The 20,964-nt window shown below is 42.8% G+C and overlaps 2 protein-coding genes across 4 annotated transcripts in view; both read right to left on the bottom strand.

Moving 5' to 3' along the window:
- efna2a (ephrin-A2a) overlaps positions 1 to 733 on the bottom strand; it is a gene marked incomplete at its 3' end in the record, with an annotated part of 79,467 nt that extends 78,734 nt beyond the window's left edge. Inside the window, exon 1 of the mRNA XM_083924499.1 lies at positions 582 to 733. Within this exon, the coding sequence (XP_083780625.1) occupies positions 582 to 724 (143 nt within the window). The 5' untranslated portion in view covers positions 725 to 733. The remainder of the gene's footprint in view (positions 1 to 581) is intronic.
- A 4,649-nt stretch (positions 734 to 5,382) lies between these two features.
- ptbp1a (polypyrimidine tract binding protein 1a) lies at positions 5,383 to 20,161 on the bottom strand. 3 transcript variants are annotated; one of them, XM_083924769.1, is made up of 16 exons: positions 20,102 to 20,161; positions 19,278 to 19,331; positions 19,057 to 19,087; positions 15,289 to 15,349; positions 14,957 to 15,129; positions 14,392 to 14,538; positions 13,888 to 14,058; positions 13,251 to 13,361; positions 12,888 to 13,068; positions 12,340 to 12,441; positions 11,978 to 12,135; positions 10,557 to 10,590; positions 9,387 to 9,479; positions 8,925 to 9,141; positions 8,539 to 8,616; positions 5,383 to 8,367 (listed from the first exon to the last, which is right to left on the bottom strand). In XM_083924769.1, the coding sequence occupies exons 1-16, from the start codon at positions 20,107 to 20,109 to the stop codon at positions 8,235 to 8,237; spliced, it is 1,752 nt and encodes a 583-aa protein (XP_083780895.1). In that variant the 5' UTR covers positions 20,110 to 20,161; the 3' UTR covers positions 5,383 to 8,234. The 3 variants fall into 3 exon arrangements, with proteins under 3 accessions (XP_083780895.1, XP_083780896.1, XP_083780897.1); XM_083924770.1 differs by having other exon boundaries at positions 12,361 to 12,441; XM_083924771.1 differs by lacking the exon at positions 20,102 to 20,161 and adding an exon at positions 19,482 to 19,539.
- Between the last annotated feature and the right edge of the window lie 803 nt (positions 20,162 to 20,964).

The following is a 20,964-nucleotide window of genomic DNA, read 5'->3' as shown; positions in this document are numbered from 1 at the left end:
CTATACAGTAGAGGGGTACATAAAGAAAGCCTGTGTACAGAGTGCAGAATTTTGTGCTACGCCCCTGTGTGTGTGGGAGAGGAGGAGACGGAGGGAGAGACAGATAGATGGATGGATGGATGGATAGAGAGAGAGAGAGAGAGAGAGAGAGAGAGAGAGAGAGAGAGAGAGAGAGAGAGAGAGAGAGAGAGAGAGAGAGAGAGAGAGAGAGAGAGAGAGAGAGAGAGAGAGACATGAGAGAAGTGAGAAGAGGAAAGAGGAGGCAGGCTGCCCCTTATTGTCTAAGACAAAAGGTGCTTCATGTGCCACAGAACATGAGTGTCTTCTTTAATCATTTCTAAAAAGACATTCATATTGCAATATTAAATATTCATAAAACACTGCTGAAACCGGAAGGAAGGGAATAAAATGAGTGACAAGACATTGCATTAAGACAGCATGTGGCAAAAAAAGGAAGTTCCTGGCTCAGTCTACATGCTGGAAATGCTTATGCTTAGAGGTAGGTAGATAATGTTTTAAACACGCACGCGCACACACGCACACACACACACACACACACACACACACACACTTGAACTCACTTGGGGTTGGAGCTGTTCCAGTAGACAGCGTGTCTGTCAAATATGATCTTCTCCTCTGCCCACACGGACACCCAGGACAGGATGGTCAGCAACGCCACCTCCATCACACACCTCTGCCCGAGCTGACACAACATCATAGACATCCAGGGGTGGGGGGGTCTCAATGTGGCACTGGGATCGGGCTTTCACTTCGCTGCTGCTGCTGCTGCAGAAATCCTCCTTAGATCATTAATGTCCGTCTGCGCGTCTTTGGACAAATCGGTTCGGCAGTTCATGGAATTTTAACTGGCTTGATGCGAGTTCCTATAACCCCCCTAAGGCAGCTTTCAAGTCATACTGAACCGTTGCAATTAACTTTCAAACTTGGTCTGCCGCGGACGGAACAGCATGATTCACATGTTATTTATAAGCGCGTCGTCGGCGGGATGCTGCGAGTTGCGTCTCCTCTGCAAGGTCCGAAACTTTTCTCCCATTACGCGCAGCCGGGGGAGATAAATGCGCCACCTGGATCAAATCCCCCTCTTTCTCAAAAAAACAAGAAAAGAAAAAAAAAGAATCACAATTATTTACACTCCAGGATTCATCCGAGGTTTACAATTCTATCAGCGAGATCGTTGCTCATCCGCAGACACGATACAGCGTCAAAATCGGCCGTCATCATTTGTTTTTACCCAGATTTGTGTTCCGCCTGGCGCGCGCTTTGTTCCGCTCCTCTCGCGCCGCGAATCTCTCCAAAGCCCCAAACTGCGTCCGCTTGACCTTCCTGTCTTTTTTTCTTAATGCAGTTCAAAGAAATACATCCCAGATAGACGAGCGCGCTCCTCTCCGTTATTTTCAGTCCAAACTTATCACACAAAAACAACTGCGAGACAGGAGCATCCTCCTCACACTGACGCGCACACACACACACAAGACAGACACATACAGCGCAAGCTTTTACAGCATCTCAACTTGGTGATCCCTCCGCTGGCACTGGCTCTAATCCAATGTGACTCCGGTCGATGATGCACCTCCACTTTCTGTGCGTCACGCTGACCGTCGCAGCCGGTGGGGCCGTTCGCGGAGTGATCGCAGCTTTTAATCCGGACGCGCTCCCGTGCAACCTCCACCTATGGCGGCGACAACACTCACCGGCAACCTGATTCGGTGTAAGTAAGCCCCCTGCCACCCTCCCCCCTCTCTCTCTCCATCTCGCGCTTGCTTTTTTCCCCCTCTCTGCGCGGGCGGGGTCTGTACAGCCCTGCCGTGCCGCGTACCAGCCCTCCGGGGGGACTCGGGACTGGCTGACTCACTGCGTCCCAGTGAAACTCAACCTCAGCCTCAACTCAAGCACATTTTTTTTTTTAATCTGAGAAAGTTAACTGACCCCTTTTAGTGTGGCGTGAATTATGAATCCATATGAATTAAGATATATCGCAGCTCAGAAACGGGAAACTGTAGTTTAGGTTGACTTTGTTTACGTATGTTTACTTGTTAGGCTCATAAATCACAACTGCAACCATCTGCGCGACTGAAGGAGGTTTATTTGCGTCGCAGCTGGACATATAAAGCGCCCATAAAGTTCACTATGTGTTTGAAAGCTGAGGTCTGATGGATGGGCTCAGGGGAAGGGAGAAAAGGGCGTGTGATGGATCGCTGGAACAGTGGAGTCATTTTCCATCAGTGTCCATTAAGGGTAAACGAAGGCAGCCCCGAGTCTAAAAACCTGTGAGCCATAAACCTCCAAATAGCTCAGTCTGACAGAGCGCTGCCTCTCCTGCTGCCTCTGTCCTGCGCGCGTGTGTGTGCGTGTGTGCGCGAAGACTCTTCTGCAAAAACATATCCATCTTAGGTGTTTAGTCTCAGCGCCGATGGAGGGAGAGCTGGTAACTACATTGTCTCCAAAAAGCGCTCCATCATTTTTTTTCTTCTTCTTCTTCTAACACGTGTCGATGGGAAGAATGAGCTCCAGTGAGGATCAATCCACTCTCAACGAGATGGGAATTGATTTAAGAAAATGCTTTTACAACAAGTTAATTTGCATTCATTAAAATGGCATTACCACGTTGGAAGGCTGAACTGAGAAGAGGAGAGAAATACAATTATAGACTCTAGAGGGTGAAAAAAGGATGTTCTGCAGTGTGCACACTCAGCTCCCTACAGAACACTTCCAAATCAAACACATTTGTAACACCCTTCCAAATCCTAACAGGCCCGCGTTATAATTTGTGAAACTGAACCTTTCTGCAGTTCCATCTTTCACATCCTATTGTGCCTCTTGGTCGGATCCTTAATGCAAAGTGTCCTATTTTTGCCCCTGCTCTTGCCTGCAAAGTAATGCCTATAATTTGGGCTGCATGAATTCAGGAAAAAGGGAGAGAAGCCATGCACCCCCATAACCCAAATACAGCTGCATGTTGTCCGCCCCTGTGGATGAATTATTCAACATCTGTCTGAGGCGTGCATATGTAAACAGGTGGATCGTCTCCTGGTGGCTTTTTTTAAAGGGAAGCCACTAAAGACCAAAGACATCCTTCACCTCAGGCTTCGGGCTTTTCCTCCTTTGCCGTGTCACCCTGAAAGTGAGTTTAAATCTCATGTAAGCTGTGCAGACTACAGACTATTGGGTGTGTTCAGATATGAAGGCCCCTTAAGTGATCCTAAATCTAAAAGGAATGTGGGTCAGGGAGTCAGTGTATGGATACATGCCTTCTTAAAAGGGCATTAAATCCTGGAATTTATAGCCAGTTAAGTCTATGATTGCTCTGCAGTTTAACTCCGCTCGGGAGACATAAATTACGGACACGAGAATTATCTCACAGCTCCAGATTTTCACACACATAAGAGATGAATGTATGTATTTTCAAGCTGTTGACTAATAGCCAAAAACATGCAGCTAACTTTCAAGTCTCACACATCAGACAGTGACAGAGTTTTTTGCCCCCTCGGTGACTTTGGTGGCTTTTGAGGGGATTTAAAATGTCACAAATGATATACAGGACAGTCTCTTGAACCGATTGAGCCCCCATTTAGTTCCCATCATGCTTGCATTTGTGTGTGGCCTTGGTGTTCGCCAGTACTTGCTTGATTAGAGGCAGTACTAATGTAAATAAATGTTGCCAGATGTGGAAGGAACGCCGGCCCACATGGTTTTTATTTAGTCTTGTGCACACGGCGCTGGATAAAGCCAGGATGATCCCGAGGGGTTCTGGATTCGACAAACAAATGGGAGAGGAGGTGGGGTAGGGTAACATGCATGACACACTGAACCAGTTAAAAGTGCAAATGGAGTGGCATTTGGTTGTTGTAACAGCTTATAGTACAAACAGCATGTCTTGTTTTTGGCATCAAATCCCTTTTAGAAAAGAAATGTGTGCCCTTGCTTTACACATGGTGTTTACTATAGTTTCAGCTTTTAAAAAACAGCGTGTCAGATTTAAAATATATCAAGTACCATATTTGTGTGGCAGTTACTTCTGGTATTTGATAACACCAAAGGCATCACAAATCTATGTTATCTTGCTTTGAGTTACCCTTCCACCCCATTATGCAATCTCTTTGCATTTCAGTATGTTCCAAAGAGGACTCCTTGCAGACTGCTCCTCTAAATTATTCGTGGTGCAGAGTGAAATACTAAGATACTGCAGGGAAACAGGGGTCTACGGTGATGTTGCTGTCATTGATTTCCCTGACTTGTTTTTTCTTTTAAAGGCAAATTAATGTATTTTGGCAAAAGTGGCTGTTCCAATAGCTCACAGGAAACATTAAAACATCCTCTCAAGAGTACGTCGTCCATATTGCTTCCTGACACCTGTTGTTGAGCTCGTTGTCATGTTGGTAAAGCCCAGCATGTATGAGACAGGTGTCTGCCTTTATTATGACCTTCAAGCATGGTTTTCTTATGCAAAGTAATATGAGAAGCAGCACAGGGGCCTTTGCTGTGGGATTCATACCAAGATGTCAGAGCACATCAAATTTCAGACCACACTCCACAAACTGCTGGATTATACGACAAAAATCCAGCTCCTCTCAGCCACAAATACAGACACTGCTGGACTCAACTCTGCCCTCATTTGTCCCACTCTCAAAAGGCAGGGAAGATCCGAGGTTAATCCTCTCTACCGCTCTGTTAGGAAGTCGAAGAAAAGGAATAAAAAAAGAAGGTATAATGCCAGAAAGCCCAAGCAGGCACTCAAGATTAAGCCACCAACTATTGACATTGCGTGAGTGGCAGGTAAAGTCACCTCTGCTCAAGAGCCTTTGATCAGCCACAGAGAGCAAGACCTCCCCCTAGTGGTTCAGGAGGTGTATAACTAGTTTGTCATTGAGGGTTTTTTTTTCCTCCCATAGGAACTTAAATGCTTAAACATGGATGTCAGATACGCCTGATAGACATGCTTGTTTTATCTTAATTATTAATCTCATGAGAGAGACTTTGTTTCCAGAGCAACCTGGATCATCTCCTCAGAGTCACACAGGCTAAACTGAAAAGGTCAAAGCAGAGCGCCGGAGGATGGAGGATTATTCAGAATCATTGAGAGTAGCACGTATCCAGCACTGCATATCGAATAAACTCTCCACCCTGATATCATAATCGCGGCGGTTTCATCAAGAGATTGTAGCTGGATTGAGCGGCGGCCTGGATGAGCAGTCAGTCAAGTTTCAGATGGGATGAGTACGAAGGTGGAAACAGTCAAAGATTAAATAACCCACCAGTAGTAAACAAGATTGGGAATGTGGAAAATGTTACAAGATGTTAACCGATACAGAGCAGTGCCACAGGACAGAGGAAGAGACAGAAACCAAATGAGGCCAGATGAAAGAAGGAACAAACTAAAGATTTATTAAAGGCAGCAGAAGAGGCAAGAGACAAGAACAGGATGGCAAGGGGGAGGGTGGGGGGGAGAGCGGGGCACATACAGAGACACTTCTGTGTTCAGATAGGTTTAATGTCTTTGTGTTACAAAAGTTTTGTTTTTACAGCTCCGCAGAGCTTAATAGGTCTATTGTTTTATCAAAATATACATGTTTTGAACGTAACGTGGATATGATCCAAATGATTTTGTGGTACAAAAACATGAATATATACAACCATCAATCCCGCTTCATACAATAAACCCCACCCTCGCCCCCATATAAAAAAAAGGAGAGAAAAATAAAAGCTTTTAACAAACAAATTGAAAGGCATATAATCTTCTACACCATCAACGTCACAGCTAGGACTGTGGTTCAATTAAGTATCCATTCTAAAGCAATCTCTACCAAAGTAGGCTCTTTGTAAAGTCAATCCAACAAAAAAAGGGGATACAATATACAGTATAGGCTGATACTCAAAAGATATTTCAACTTCATGTGACATTTGTCCAAGGCATCTGAGGAAAAGAAAAGGGAAACTCGAGCCTTGTGTACTTATGGAAAAACCTTGGAAATGTGGGAAAATAAACAAAACTTTAGAAATCACAACACTACAAAACAGCAGGGTCAGAAGATACTTTGGTCCTTAACAGCAATAACCGCCTCTAGCTACATGAAGCTTTGTTAAACCATGCATAATAATCTTTTACAAAAATAGAGAGACAGAGCGCATCTGTATCTGGTCCAAAACTACAGTGGTCGAGGCTGTGGAAACTGGTGCTTGACTGGGCACGCAGGAATGTGACGACGTTTAAGACTCGAGTGTGACGTGCCAACTTGGACCTATCGTTGAGGAAAAGTGCACTACAGAACCTGACTGTGGCCTAAGTGAACACAGACAAGAATGGGTGAGGGCTATCTCACCCTGTAATCCTGTTATCCTGAATTTAAGAAAAAAAAAATATATACTGGGTTTAGGATTCTTAGGCAGTCCAAGACTGTTGCTTTCAGTTGACAAATGGCTCCAAGCTGCCCTGTCACAGGTAGGATTACCTGAACAAAATGGGGAAAAAGGCATCTTGTCGGACGGGTAACACCCGAACAAGAGGTAAACAAAGTCAACTGACCAGGCCAGAATGTGTTTCAGCCTCAGATTAAAACTCAAGGAGTCAAGGCACTGAGATAATGATCAAACCCAGCTACTACATATAGGTATCAGTTAAGCTTAGAAGTGATACACATGTAAAAGCTAACATTAAAAGATAAATGAATATATAGGTGTACACATAGATGAACATAATATGGTTAAATGATGCCCCAAACACCATTGTGAATGGGGACTGTAAGACAGGAAGGCTGGATACAGCTCTAACTCCTGCCACAATACACCTAACAGAGCTACATCACCTAGCAAGGATATTAGGCATCTAACTGACTTACATTCAAAGATTCTACGTACATATAATGGGGGACATATGCAAACAAAGCCGTAGATAAAAGTTTGTGTTTTTTAAGAAGAAACGGAATATTGAGTGAGCCACTTTCCCCCCCATTTTAACAATGCTGGTACATATCACATGGCATGAAAAAGGCCTTTTGAGAGCCACGTCTTTTCCATAAAGCCAGAGCAATGCTTAAGGCAATCTGGTTGGGGCAAAGTAAGGCACAAGACTGTAGATACAGATATTGAAAGAAAAATACATCCTTATTGAATGACTTCAGATAGTGGTATGGATCCCCCGAAGCAAATAGGCGGGTCGTTACAAGAAGATAAAATCAAAATGGATACTGGGGAATAAATTGTTTGATGGTCTGTGAGCCAAAACCAAATCCTTTGTATCAAACCGTTTCTGACTGGCCAAACGTATAAAGTGGCATTTCAAAAAAGGCACACAGATATAACCCCACGACTATCATAGTAAAAGGAATGCTGAAGTGTGTCTGGTGTGGATAGGATTCATCCACATAAACATACATCTGTGGTGGAGGGTGTCTGATGTTTTAGCGATTTGGTCTAAAGTGACAGTTCATCAGCTGCCCCTACTTTACCTCCAACATAATAAAATGGTTCATTGCAGAATGTTTCCCCTTTCCCAGGGCCCCACTTAAAACTTTATGATGGAACAAATTAATGATACAGTTCAGGTACAAATAACCGGTCCTGAACTAGAACCATGCCTCGATTCCATTTAGCAATTCCTGGCCATTTTTGTGCCAATTTGTTTGCGTCGTCTGTCACACTTGTGCCAACTCGTGTAAAAAGTGTTCACACCATAACAGGCAGGATCTACCACTTACAAGTGAAGCTAGGGAGCAGTGATACAGAAAAATGTAATCACTAAGCAAAAACAACCTCTGCAGTGGCGAAGTCCGTCCAGCTTACTGCGGCAGGGTTTTTGAGATCCCATGTCAAAATCAGAATGCCCCAGAATCAACTCATGGTAGCAGGACAAACTCAAATAAAAATGGCAAACTATGAATTTTTGCATGGAAATACTCATGTCTACATTTGATTTACCTTGTATTTTAAGTGATTGCCGTTTTGACGATGTAAATCAAAATAAAACAAAGCTGGTTGTTTTAAACATACTTTGGTGACTTGTATGAAGAAGATTGACGCCAGGAATTGGAAGCAGAATCGATTAGATGTGATACCCAGACGTATTAATGACGGGGGAATGATTAAGAATAGAGAAGGGAGCAACATTCTACAAGGAACCACAGCCATAAATATGTAATGTTGGCCATTTCCACTGAAGGCAACCTTGACAAAAGTAGCATTCAGAGGGCAATGGACTTGGAGGGAGGAAGGGAAGGCACTCAGATGGTAGACTTTGAGAAGGACACTCGAAGGTGGTGGTTCTCTCCCAAATCATGGTTGTGGAACTCGATGAGGGACTCAATTGCCTCCTCGACTGAGCCCATCTGGATCAGGGCCATCTTGCGGTCTTTTCTGTTAAAAAAAAAGAGAGAACAATGTGTTCTATAAGTGTCAGTAGTGAGGGGTGTTTGCCATGTTATGACTGTTATTTGTCTATGCTCTACAAGACATCTTATTCAGACTCAAAACAATAAACAGAAGAAAGGCTGACAAGAATTCGAACACCTATAAGGACAGACTTACTGAAAGAACTTGAAGGCTTTGACTGTGGCTCCTGAGCTGGCAAAAAGCCTCCTGAGGTCATCCTCCACCACAGAAGGCCTGAAAGCAAAGGGGAAAACAAAGAATTAAAGAATTTATGTGGGGTTACATTCCCTTTAGGTATTTGCATTGTTCTGTGTTTATTTACTGGTATTGTGAAACAAGACACAAGAGGACTGATTAAATCTAAAAATGCACCTCTCGACTAGCATTTGTGAAAAGAAAAAAATAATTCTGTTACAACTATTTAATTCCATGCGCTAAATATAGAAAAAAATGAGTCAGGACTACAAAGGAAAAAGCTTACACTACAAAAGCTGCAGGGGAGAGAGTTGGAATAAAAATGAGGGTCTTGCAGCAGCACTCACGGTATGTTGGAGAGGTGGAGTGTTGCAGAGGGTGGGAAAATGTTGGAGTAATTTTTGGAGCCCGGCTTCTTGAAACGGTGCAGCGGTGAGTTGCTGTAATCCTTTGTGAGGCCCTGGTCCTCGTGGCCTTCTCTGGGCAGCTGCACTGTGGTGTGTTTTGATGATGTCACACGCATGGCTCTGCCATGAAGACGCTGGCCGTTCAGGTGGCTCATAGCTGAGAAAATTCAAGAAGATAAATCAATTTCCATATTTACCCTTCATGAACAATATGGATTACGTTTCTGAATATTTTATAGATTCCTTTAGTGTGGTTATGAATGTTAAAACAAGATAAACATGGCTCAATTGTAGCCCGCTAAGTAAAGGCTCCAAACAATGATGTGAAGAAAAAACAAGATGAAGGAAAATGATACATCAAAAGAAAGCAAATTGTGTTTTGCACAGCTTGCGTGTAGTTACCTAGCTGAGCCTGTGTGCTATCAGACATCTGGATCAGAGCATTCTCCTTTTTATTAAACAGGATCTTCACTCTCATCACATCGCCGTACACACCTATGGAGGAAGAGGAAAGGGTCACAATACAAGCGCAACAAAGAACACAACCTTAACAGGAGCTACACAGACAATCACAGCAACAAAAACTACTAAACCGTCATATCAGGGATATTAATATTCATACTGCTACTAAATGAAGACTGATTAATAAGTAATTGTCAAGCTATTCTAATAATTTGATGTTCAATTCTGCATGGATCTCTAGAGCAAATCCTACATAAGCCCTCTTAGATTACAATTACACAGATGCCGACAGCTAGAATGGTTATGCTTGAGAAGTGAGGGGTAGTGATTTGGAGGCATGAAGAAAAACAAAAAAATCAGCGTAGTCATATGAGTGGTTTGATCGTTCTACAGTGAAGAAAATTTCTTTACCAACTTGAGGGCCTAATAGAGAGACATGCAGGAATAAACTTAACATGCACATACCTACATTAGAGTAATTGAGACAGACCGCAAAGGAATAATATGGTGACATGATCCGAGGGATATGTCAACTCATGAATCACTATAAAAGCAGAAGCATTTCATGTTTATGTATTGATGCTAAGTGACTCAAGGCCACCGCAGAAAAAACAACCTAACAAAAATGAAATTTGCTGAATTTTCATGGTTTAGAATTGGACTGTTCGGAACCAAACAAAGTGTTTACTTTAATCCTCTTCCTGAGGGCGATGCTTTAGAATTTAGATCGGCTTCCCGCCTCATTCCCGGACAAAATGATCCCCACGTTTCTATTTAGAGGCAGTATTCCCATTGAGGGGCTGTGCTCTTTGAAGATGAAAAATGGCAAATGTTTTTGCCCACAGACAGTAAACCACTGCTGTAAAAAATAAAATGAAATGCTGCAGCTTTGTTTGTTGTTCTCACCTTACTTTCCTCACACAAACCCACAACAACCAAAACAGGTCATACAAACCCCAAAACAAACAGACCCCCACCCTTCATAGTCCTGTAGCCTGATGACAAGCCATCAGTGGTTAAAAAACAAAGCCAACAACATGAGACAAGACATGCCCACCTTGCCAGGTAACAGTAGTAATAAAAAAAGGAGATGAAAGGATGATAACGTACCGAAAAGAATAAAGAGGCAGTGTGGTGTAACGCTCTTTAGAGACAGCAGGGGGAGCAGCGGGGCAGGGGGCCAAAGGGGGATAGGGAACAGGGGACAGGGGAAAGAGACGGAGCGGAGTGGAGGACAGTGGAGTGGAGTCGGGACATGTCCGCAGGCCACAGGCAGCGAGGTCCACAGGAAGGCCACAGTACCATGGAGGAAGGAGAGGCATGAGGGACGAAGAGAATGAAGAGAGGACAATAGGAGGAGGAGAGGATTCAAACAGCATGAGAGAGGAGGAAGAAGTGAAGAGGATGAGGTGGAGGAAAGAAGGATAGCGGAGGGAATGATGATGGAAAAATTGAGGGGGACCAATCAGGTGCCAATGTTGTGTTTTCAATGTGTGGGGTGGTGTCCAAATTAGGGAGGATGAGTTGGGGAGAAAGGGGGTTGGGTGGGTGGAAAGAGGAGTGGTTGTAGTAGTAATAGGAGTGGCAGAGGGGAGAGGAGGACAGAGGGAACAATTGGTTGTGGGACGTGCAGTCAGTTGGCAAGAGTTGAGGTGAGGGGGTTTTAAAACAAAGAGGGAGAGGGGGAACAGAGAAAGAAGAGAGAGAAAAAGGAAGTAAAAAACAAGGTCAGTATACACAAAGAAATGTAGTGCTTCAGACAGTAGAATTGGCTAAATTAAAATGCACTGTCACTATGGGAACACTAGGAGAAAAAGAAGAGAAAAAAAAGATTAACAATGAAATACAGAAAAAGGCAGAGACAATATGTACTTTTAATTACAGGCTATGTTTTTTAGATTATTTAAAATTACACTAGAATCAAACAAGCAAATCTAAATGTCAATTTTAATAATCCTGGTTCAACTTAAACATTCTTAATGTAATGACTAAAAAACTACAGTAAATCTAATGAGTGTGACAGACTACTTATACATTCTAAACACTATAAAAAGTACCTAAATCATGGACATGGTGTGTTTCTTTAAAAACAAATACAAAGAAAAAAGTAATATTGTCTCTCCAACAACTCAAGAATGATTTCAACTAATGGACAAAAAATGAAGATATGAAATGGTAAGTTTTTAAAAAAAGAAGTTAGTGTTTTGAATAACTTAAAATTCACAGTGAGCAAAGTGGCAGGTCAGAAATGCAGCAGGTTTGGTCAAACACAGAGAGGTCCTGAAAGAGAAGAGGTTCTGACTCGATGACCCCCTTTTAATTAAAAACAGTGGTACGGGCACTCCAACTAGTCTGATCACATGGAAGTGGTAGGAAATAGGGAGGGGGCAAAACACTGGAGCTCTTGTACAAAATGGATCCAGGTCCATGAACCATAGTATAAACAAATGGCAATAAACTGTTTTTGTTTCTCAGCATTGCACTGACAGAGGCAGGGTATAGAACTATTTAAGCCTAGTGAGTGTACTGACCTCAGGATTCAGATTGCTGACTAACAAGACATGATGTCCCCCAGGGCCAGTGAGCCCTGACAGGCCAAGCCGGCTAGCGGCCGCTGCAGCAGCCGCCATGCCACCATGGCCCACACCCAGGGATGCCAGGGCACCGGGAATACCAGGCATCGACAGGCCTAAGAGGAGAAATAACAATGCTTTCACTTTATTTATTGCGCTCTACATACTTACGGGATCTGGTATGAAGAAAATATAAAACTGGAAAATATATGAAGAGTGTTAGCATCAAGACCAATTATAAAGTGTATGTAGCAGGCAAATGTTTGAAGAAGAGATAGGTCTCATTTGAAATAGGATAGCAGGGTAAAAAAATAACTGACCTGGTACTGTAAAGCACTGACCTGATGCCTGCTGGATGGCAAAGGTTGGGGGGAAGCCATGAGCCCCAGCATAAGGAGAGGCTGAGATTAAGCCTGGAGCAGCTGGGACAAGAGGCAACAAAAACCTCTTCATTAAATGTGTACTTGCAATAATGATCAGTCTTCCTATCAAATTTTTTTTTTTCATGCTGGAAAGTGCTTAAATAAACAATTAAAACTGATAGATCCAGGACACATTTGGGGAAGTAAAACATAGGAGTGCTCATTCAAAGGCAACTCTGCTGTGAAATATTTTGAGTTTATATGAGAAAACAGTCAATAGTTTAAAAGTTCTACGTATTAAATTCATAAAGGAGTATACAAAAAAATGACTTTACCATGTGGTCATTTCCTATGAATTATTTATTGAATTACCAGCTACATTGTGATATATATCGTTAAGAGATATGAAATGATCCTTGTAGAGATTTTGGACATATGATCCAGCTCTAATTTAGAGACGTGATCAGAACCAAACACTAACACTCTGAATCGTGTCCCAGACTTACCAAATGCAGCAGCTGCCATGGTCTGGTGATCAAGGGAGGACTGCGAATCGGCAGTGGGGAGGTCTGGTCGGGTGTAATCTCTGCTCTTGTCGTTGTTGTATTTGACATTGAGGCTGGTGAGTTTGGAGAAGCTGATTCTCAGGGTACAGCAGGCGTTGTAGATGTTCTGTCCATCCAGAGACTGAGACAGACAAGAGGTTTAGACTGATGTGCTTTACACTGGGGATTTTAACCATTTATCAATTGGTACCACAATGTTAACAACTGCACTAAAGCTACAATGTGAGAGCTAAACAAAAGTAAAAGTGCTGCAACATCAGAGTGACACACCATGACAAAGTGCACTAGTTCAACCAGTCTTACCAGTTTGGCATGCTGAGCAGTCAAGCCATCGGCATATTGGATCAGAGCCTGAAACTGGTTGTTCTTAGTAAACGTGATGATCTTCAGCACTGTGCCAAACTTGGAGAAAATCTGGAGGGGGAGACAGCATGATTAGAGGTGACATCAGAACGTACACGTTTTAATTAAAACTGTATGGAAGCCAAACAAAGGGAATACATTGTCTTTAACAAGAACCATATCATTACCAAAATTAATATTTTGGTTAGGTAGAACAACCAGATTGGCAGTGAGAATGTAGTAAATGTGAGCCACAGAGAAACCTTACTCAGTAATATAATGATGAGAAGTAGTAAAAAGAGGAAATTCCGACAATGAATTTTCAAAATATATAACTAGGTGGGAAAAATGTCTGTGTGAGCACACTAGGACAGTACAGTTATGTGTGTCACTGCTTATTTTCTCATCCAGTACAATAGTAGACAAACAGGTAGGTCTGCTTAAGTACAATTCAAAAAGGCATGTTCGTGTCACTTCAATGTGCAAGAGCAATGGGTCCCTGAAGATAACAACCCTGAGAACTTATCTTGTTTTCACCTATAATATAGCTTTTGTATTCTTCGAACAGGCCGTGTACTTCGGGTGGTGAAGTTTTTACCTGGTGTAGTACATCCAGGGTGACAGGGTAGAAGAGGTTTTCCACTATGACTCTGAGCACAGGGCTCTGGGAGCCTGCTCCTCCCATGGTAGCTGGATCTGCAGGAATAGCCATGCTTCCCATCCCACCTCCGTGCAGTGCATTGACTGCCTGCAGAGCTGCCTGGGCACGCTAGTGGGTACAGAAAGAGGAACTTAGCATGGATAGAGAAAATGATGCAGCCATAAATGAATGAGGGAATATAGGTGAAAAGCTTTTGTTCACAGCACATTTTTAACATGCTATTTTATGTGGCTTAAGACGGGAAATTCCTTAAACACTACATTGTTCAGAGTCTTTAAAAAAGGCTCACAAAGTTTATACAAATAACTTTAAGCATTTCTTAAATGTATGCATTTGACCAACACCATGCCTTTAAATATCTGACAAACACTACAACAGCAATTTAAGCCTAAATCCAAACAATCACATGAAAAACAAGTTTGTGTGAACACAAAGCCTTACCACTTGGTTGGGGGAGTTGTCAGTCTTGAGCTCCTTATGGGTTGAGTACTGCATGTAAATGGGGTGGTTTCTGATGACAGGGGTGACAGAGGAGTAGTAGCTCACCATCGTCTGTGCACACTCCTCACTGTTCAGTTCCAAGAATGCCTGCAGGGGAGGCCCAGCGAAATATTTAAATTAGTCAATGTCTATTAAGCGCCCCCTAATAACTTAGCAGATCTGTTAAAGCCTAATTATGAACATCGTCACTGCACATCACAGTTTCTCTACTTTTAGCTACTTAAATTTCATTTGACATCTTGTTTGATTTTGACAGAATAGCGGCTAATAGAAAACAAAAGATAATGAAGACATTCAAAAAAGGGACTAAGAATGAAAAATCTCATGAAGTAGAATTCTCATCCTAGCCACTAAAACATGAGGATGTGACAAAGGGTCACTGTCCTAATTTACTGGTCAGGGCACAAGGCTAGGAGGCTGATCCCTTTCCAGGCTGTAAGAAAAATTTCACCCATGAGTTGAAGTCACATGTTTGGTGAGCAGACCTGCATTTATCAGTCCTTACCTGGTTTTTCCCTTTCAGCATCAGCAGATTAGTGACCTTCCCAAAGGGCAGTCCTAGACCAATAACTTCAGCCTCATTTATGTCGTTGGGCAGCTTGCGTACATGGACCACACGTGATGGAACACCAGGACTACGGACGTCACCTTTGAATTTTTTGCTGTCGTTGCCATTGGCTGCAAGAAAAAAACAGAAGCAGATACAATCAGGGAGGCAACAGAGGGCTCTGGTTCTTCTTGAATAATGGATTGATCGTCATGGCAACCCAAACAACACAGAAACCACAAGCACTTCAATAAAAAGGATTCACCCCTCCATGGCCACCACCCCCCTACCTGAGTTCATGATATAGGGTCCGTTGGCTATGCAGGAAGAAAAGAGTTCGTCGGATCCCCTCTACAAAAAAGAGAATACAATGGTTTACTTCAGTGCATTCACCAATGAGGGCACAGCATAGCAGGTGGAGAGCACAGCTCTCATATTACCGAGCCATTGTGTGATAAAGCAGGAAGTAATCTGATAACCAAAGAGGGTTGAGCAAACTCGCTCGAAAAGAAATCCATTTTCCTCACCAGGAAGAATGAAATGACCCCGCTTGTCTGCAGGGATATTTGACTTCTCACCATAATCATGTATTTCCACTCTATTTTATACTTCCTGGTTCCAAACCTAAGCCAAGTCACGATTGGCTATTAATTCTGACTTGGGGCAATGTGCCAAATGATCATGTTCTAATGCCACTCACACTCCAGGAAGAACAGCTACTATTGAGCTTGAAATACAAAACAACAAGTAACTAGTTGACAGCAGCTGCCAGTCACTACAACCCATCTTCTGATAATTCAGTATTATGAGGAAGGATAACACACGGAAGCCCTCCGGATCAGAAGACAAGATGGGGATACTCACAGCCCACAGTAGTGTACTGTCGGCTGAAACAGCCAAGTCTGTCCTCTCTCTTTCTCTAGTAGATATAAAGTGCTGTTTCAGGGCTGTTCTCATGGTTGTGTGTGAGTTTGTGGTAGTGCGAAATGAAGTACAGCAGTCACAAGAAGTGGCTCAGCAGTCTAAGCTCTACAACACTCTACAATGAAGGTCCTGTTCTGGCTGAGACTAGGGGCATTGTTACACAGCAACGCACACACATATGGAGCCCCAAGGACTCTCTGAGAGTTGAAGAGCCCGGAGCGCTGTAACAACAACCAGCCTTACAGGTTTGCAAGCCTTCTACTCCACCTTGTTAATGTTGGCCTTTAAATATGCAAGTAGGTGGGGGTTCCAGTCAAGCTCCTAAAAAGGCAGGGATACGGTGATCTGAGAGAGAGTGAACATTTGGTGGCGCCTCTAAACACTGTAAAAGGGGGCGGCGTGGGGTACTGAGTTAGTTGCCATGAGAGCACAACACTGTAAGCAGTAGTATAAACTACCCTTTGACTTCCAGCTGGTTTGGCTAAGTCGGTCACTCTCACTCTGAGGCCCACACAAACAGGGAATGCTATCTCAATACATGTACACCCAGAGGCATTCCTGTGTCTTTTCACTGTGGGCTCATGACCAGGGGCCTCCTACTTTGGAAAATGTTCAAATCTCTACATAAATGGAATGCATACATGGCAGGAGATTACTGGGCTAAGAGAACAAGGGCAGAAAACCAACTACAAGACAGTCTCTGGCAAGACAAAAGGAAAGACAAAATAACTCTCAGGGTTTTAAAATGGGAGTGGCCAGTTAACTCAAAACCCTGACACCGAATGGTAAACATATGACTTCAAATAGCATGTGGTGTGTACTAGTTGATGGGAAGAAAATGTAAAAAAACACACAATATTTTTGCTTGATAAATGAGTCAAGGCCAGATGGGCCAAGCCATGAGAATTGAAGGAAGTGACTCCCGCCTGACTGGATACTTGTGGGTGGGTGGCGTCACATTATCGTTCAGCAGACTAGCTCCAAACAGGAAGAGCAGCGAGATCAAGCCTGCTTCCAGGGTTTTGCTAAACTTCCTCCTGGGGACCAATGGTTACTGTTCCATGGCAGGACTCCTTTTCTCCCCCCTACTTCCTCGTTCTAAAAATACCCACAGAGCTAAAACAGTTCATAGTAAAGAGTAGGCACATCAAGTCACATATAAAAAAGTATTGTGTGAAAAATGACTAAAGAATATACCTATAGCTGTTTCTTGTGGGGTGGGGGTGTTAGAGAGTGCACAGAGTTATGTTACAGAGTAACTAGAAGAAAAATAGAGCTTATAAATGGTTTGGTAGTTGACTCCCAACTGTGTCAAACCTATTTTTGAAGTAAAAACCCCCTAAATGCGTATCGACTTGTTCACATCCTTTGTTTGCTCTTGTGCTGACAGTATAATAGCAACCTTCGGGAGACGATGACACATTATTGGCCGGCATGCTGCAACTGTTGAGCAGCTTCCTCACACTGACAATGGCAGTGATCTACCTTGAACTTAATTTTAAAAGGGGAACATGGACTAGGGGCAATTCCCCTGCTTCATACACCATGTCACACCTAGTTTGTATTGCAACAAATAATAAAGTGAAAAATACAGGCTTTTGCAGAATTTGAACATTATAAACTGATAGGGAAACTCAATCTCTGATGACTCATTTGTACTTCTGTCGGCATCCGCAAGCAACCTCATTCTAGGCTCTGTTGGGGGGTGGGTGGGTGGTAATCTCTCAGGAAAAGCACAAAGGAGCAGAGCACAGGTACAGACACGTTTGACTGTGATCAGCCTTCGCCCGTGGAGGGGGCAGGGAGCTGTGCCTCACTAGGGGGCTGGAGGGGGGAGATTGGAATGTGACCGCGGAATGCCAGACGCTCTACCCAGACGGAATAATTACAGATTCCAGCAAGGCAGCCCTCCATAACTCAGCATCATCATTACCCACAGTACATCAAATCAAGAAAACAGGAAAAGTTAAAGAAGCACGAATCACACCAGGAGTCAAATCTTCAGTACTGATCAGCACCTATTATAATGATGCACTGTTAACATGGTGAGAAACAATGGGCCCTTCTGAAATGAATCGAGGGGGTGGGGTGTGTCCCCGTTACAGCCGTGTGTATCACAGGGCTTGTTTAAACAGTGTAAAGACCTTTGGCCAGAGAGGATGAGGACAGTTGCAGCGGCACGGTTACAGCCATATGCAGAGTTCAATTACTCCTCCTACACATTGCTGCTCCAGGCCCTGTTGCCAAGGAGTACTACTTAGGTAGGCATTTTTATTGGGTATGCAAGTTAACAACCAGCAGTTACACCCCCCACCCCCACCTAACACAGAGGACACCCCCCCCCCCAACAAGTTTGAACACACAAACATGTCAAGAAGGGCTGTTATTCCTGTTACATAAGCATACAACAGCTCCCTCATCACAGTTGGTGATTTGTTTCATGGCTGTTTGTCAGGATTCAGCTGCTTTCTTAACATTCCAGCAAGGCGTCCAACATGCCATTAAGGAACACAAAAAATACACAACAGGAAGTTCCATTTCCCTGCTGCAGCCACACAAACCCAACAGAAACAGGACAGGAAAAGATACAGCCCCACCTCAGAATCTATTCTAATTGACTTATCAAATATTCCATGTCGAAGGTCTTGAGTCTCTGCAACCTCTATGTGCTGACCGATGTATATCATAAATCTTTAAAAAGGAGAGCCAGTCTGCAACTAAAAACTCATTACATAACGAGAAATGGCTTTAGACAGCAGTTCCGTAATTATAGAGGAAGCTCCTGCAAACATACCGAGTGTCTCAACTGTCCCCAGCGTCGACGCGGTTATTTTTCATTTCCACTCTGACTTGTAAAATAATCTCTCAAACCACTATTTCCTAAAATTTAATTTGGCTGCAGTGGCACACATGCAGTGTCACAGTTAGTAAAATGTAAGTACAATGGAAACTCATTACTGGATCTCAAAGCTATTTTGATGAAGAGGGTAATTCTAATTATAACACAAATGTATATAACAGGGCTATGAATGCCAAGTACTTCCTACAAAACATTTTACAGCTACAATAATTACAATATTTGGTTTATGAAAAGAAAGGAGATGCAAAGAGAAGCTGATTAAATAAATGCCTACCTTTGTGCCAACTGATATATCATGGACACCTCTGTGAAAGAGAAAGAAAGTTCAGAATTGGACAGGAAATCAAGGAAAACAGCACAAAAACTGTACCAGATACTGTACTCTGGAAACTGATATACGGCTTAACCAAAAGCAAACTGACTCCCTAATTTATTTAAGCAACTTTAAATGCAGAAAGCACCACAGACACCAAGTGAAAAACATCAAATACTTACTCAATTTCGGGGACGTAGCCGGATCCCAGAGGGTACAAGTCAGCGTCTAGGCGGCTATAGTGGGTTGGCAAAACATAAGAGCAAACTTCAGAGTGGACACTAAGCATACTTACGAGTAATCCTAAAACAAATACCCAATAACAAATTTTACGTAACGTCGAGCGTGTTGCGTTGCGAGTTCGACGCAATAACATTCACACTCACGCATTGGAAGTCCTTAAACTGTCGAATACATCTGTTCAAAAGGTAAAATACGCACCGATTGAAAACAAAACGCTATTGTACACCCTACCCCGTTAAGAAGTGTGATTCAATCAACAGGAAATGTTCAGGCCAGACATCTTCAACATGGCCCTGGCGCTCCGCGGACAAATGAATGCGGAAATGAGACACGTTGCTTTAGCTATAGCGCAGGAGCTCCCGTGAAACCAAGTTACCATGGTAGTTAGCCAACGGTAACCAACGTCCGCGTTAGCAGACGACAAAGCACTACCGTTACGTCGTTAAAACAAAAAAAAGTATGTCCAAATAATAACCCTCACACGTTTACTCAACGTAAGTCACGTTTACATAAAACAATAAAGTAAAACGGTTCGTATTAAACGTTTGTTAACAGTAGCTGCCCGTTAGCTTCGGCTCCTGCTAACTGTTGCATGTTTTGATGAAAAAAAATGTTTCAAAACTTTCCTGGTCAAACGGTTATCAGCGAAACAGCCATCGGGGTTGGACTATAGTAATAAACAACCGAGATATACACATACATTACACAGCGGTCGGTTTGTCTTGTAAAAATGTAATCTTAAGTGTGGTTCTTCTTCACTTACCCGTCCATTGCACAAGAAAAAAACTGCAGGTCTGAAGCGAAGGTAGGGCGGCACACTTGCTTGATTTTCTTACAAAATGGCTGAACACACGGAGGCGAGCGCTGATTAGTCCAGGCACTTTCAAGAGCCAAAAAGGGGCGGGGCCAAGCGTCTACTCGAGTCGTGATTGGACAAGACGGCTATCATTTTGTAACAGAAGAAGGCCGCGGCAAATTTCCAGCACATCATCACATTAAGTGGTCATGTTCGTTTGTCTCTGTTGATGAAAAGCGCACTGTGAGACTGAGTCATCACCACATTGATTAAATAAAAGAGGTCAGCCTGGCCCTGTCGAGTTTTTTGTATTATAGGGTCGCAGTTATAATATGTTGACTCATAATATATTAAATACAGTACACGCCAGCAGCATAAACAAACCCTTCAAATAAGCGTATACCAGTTAAAAGAGAGGTAGAAGAAGTGTTACACATGTATTTGCTACTTAAAGTAGTAATAACTTGTGTAAAAATATTCAAAATCACTCCCATGAGAGTAGCCCATGGAAGCAGATGTGGAAGCATCAAAAGCATAGCCTGTATAAAAAGATCAAAAGGCTACTCACAGAAAGATGGCCCACATGAGTGTTATTTAAGTATTTATTTAATGTGCATTCAAGCTGTAACCAACACTACTTTTACCCACTAATGGGTAGATTAATCTATGGATCACATTTTAGGAAAACGTTCATATGGTTTGTATGTCATATCATAATCTTCAAAGTACCTAGGCCTATAAGACCTACATTATGATGTCAAATAAATGTGGTGGTGTACAAAGTAAGCTATATTTGCCTCTTAAATGTAGTAGGGTTTAAGTTGCATAAA

The sequence above is a fragment of the Echiichthys vipera genome (assembly GCF_963691815.1).
Source record: "Echiichthys vipera genome assembly, chromosome: 12".
Taxonomy (NCBI): domain Eukaryota; kingdom Metazoa; phylum Chordata; class Actinopteri; order Perciformes; family Trachinidae; genus Echiichthys; species Echiichthys vipera.
This window is presented reverse-complemented; position numbering and strand designations above follow the sequence as displayed.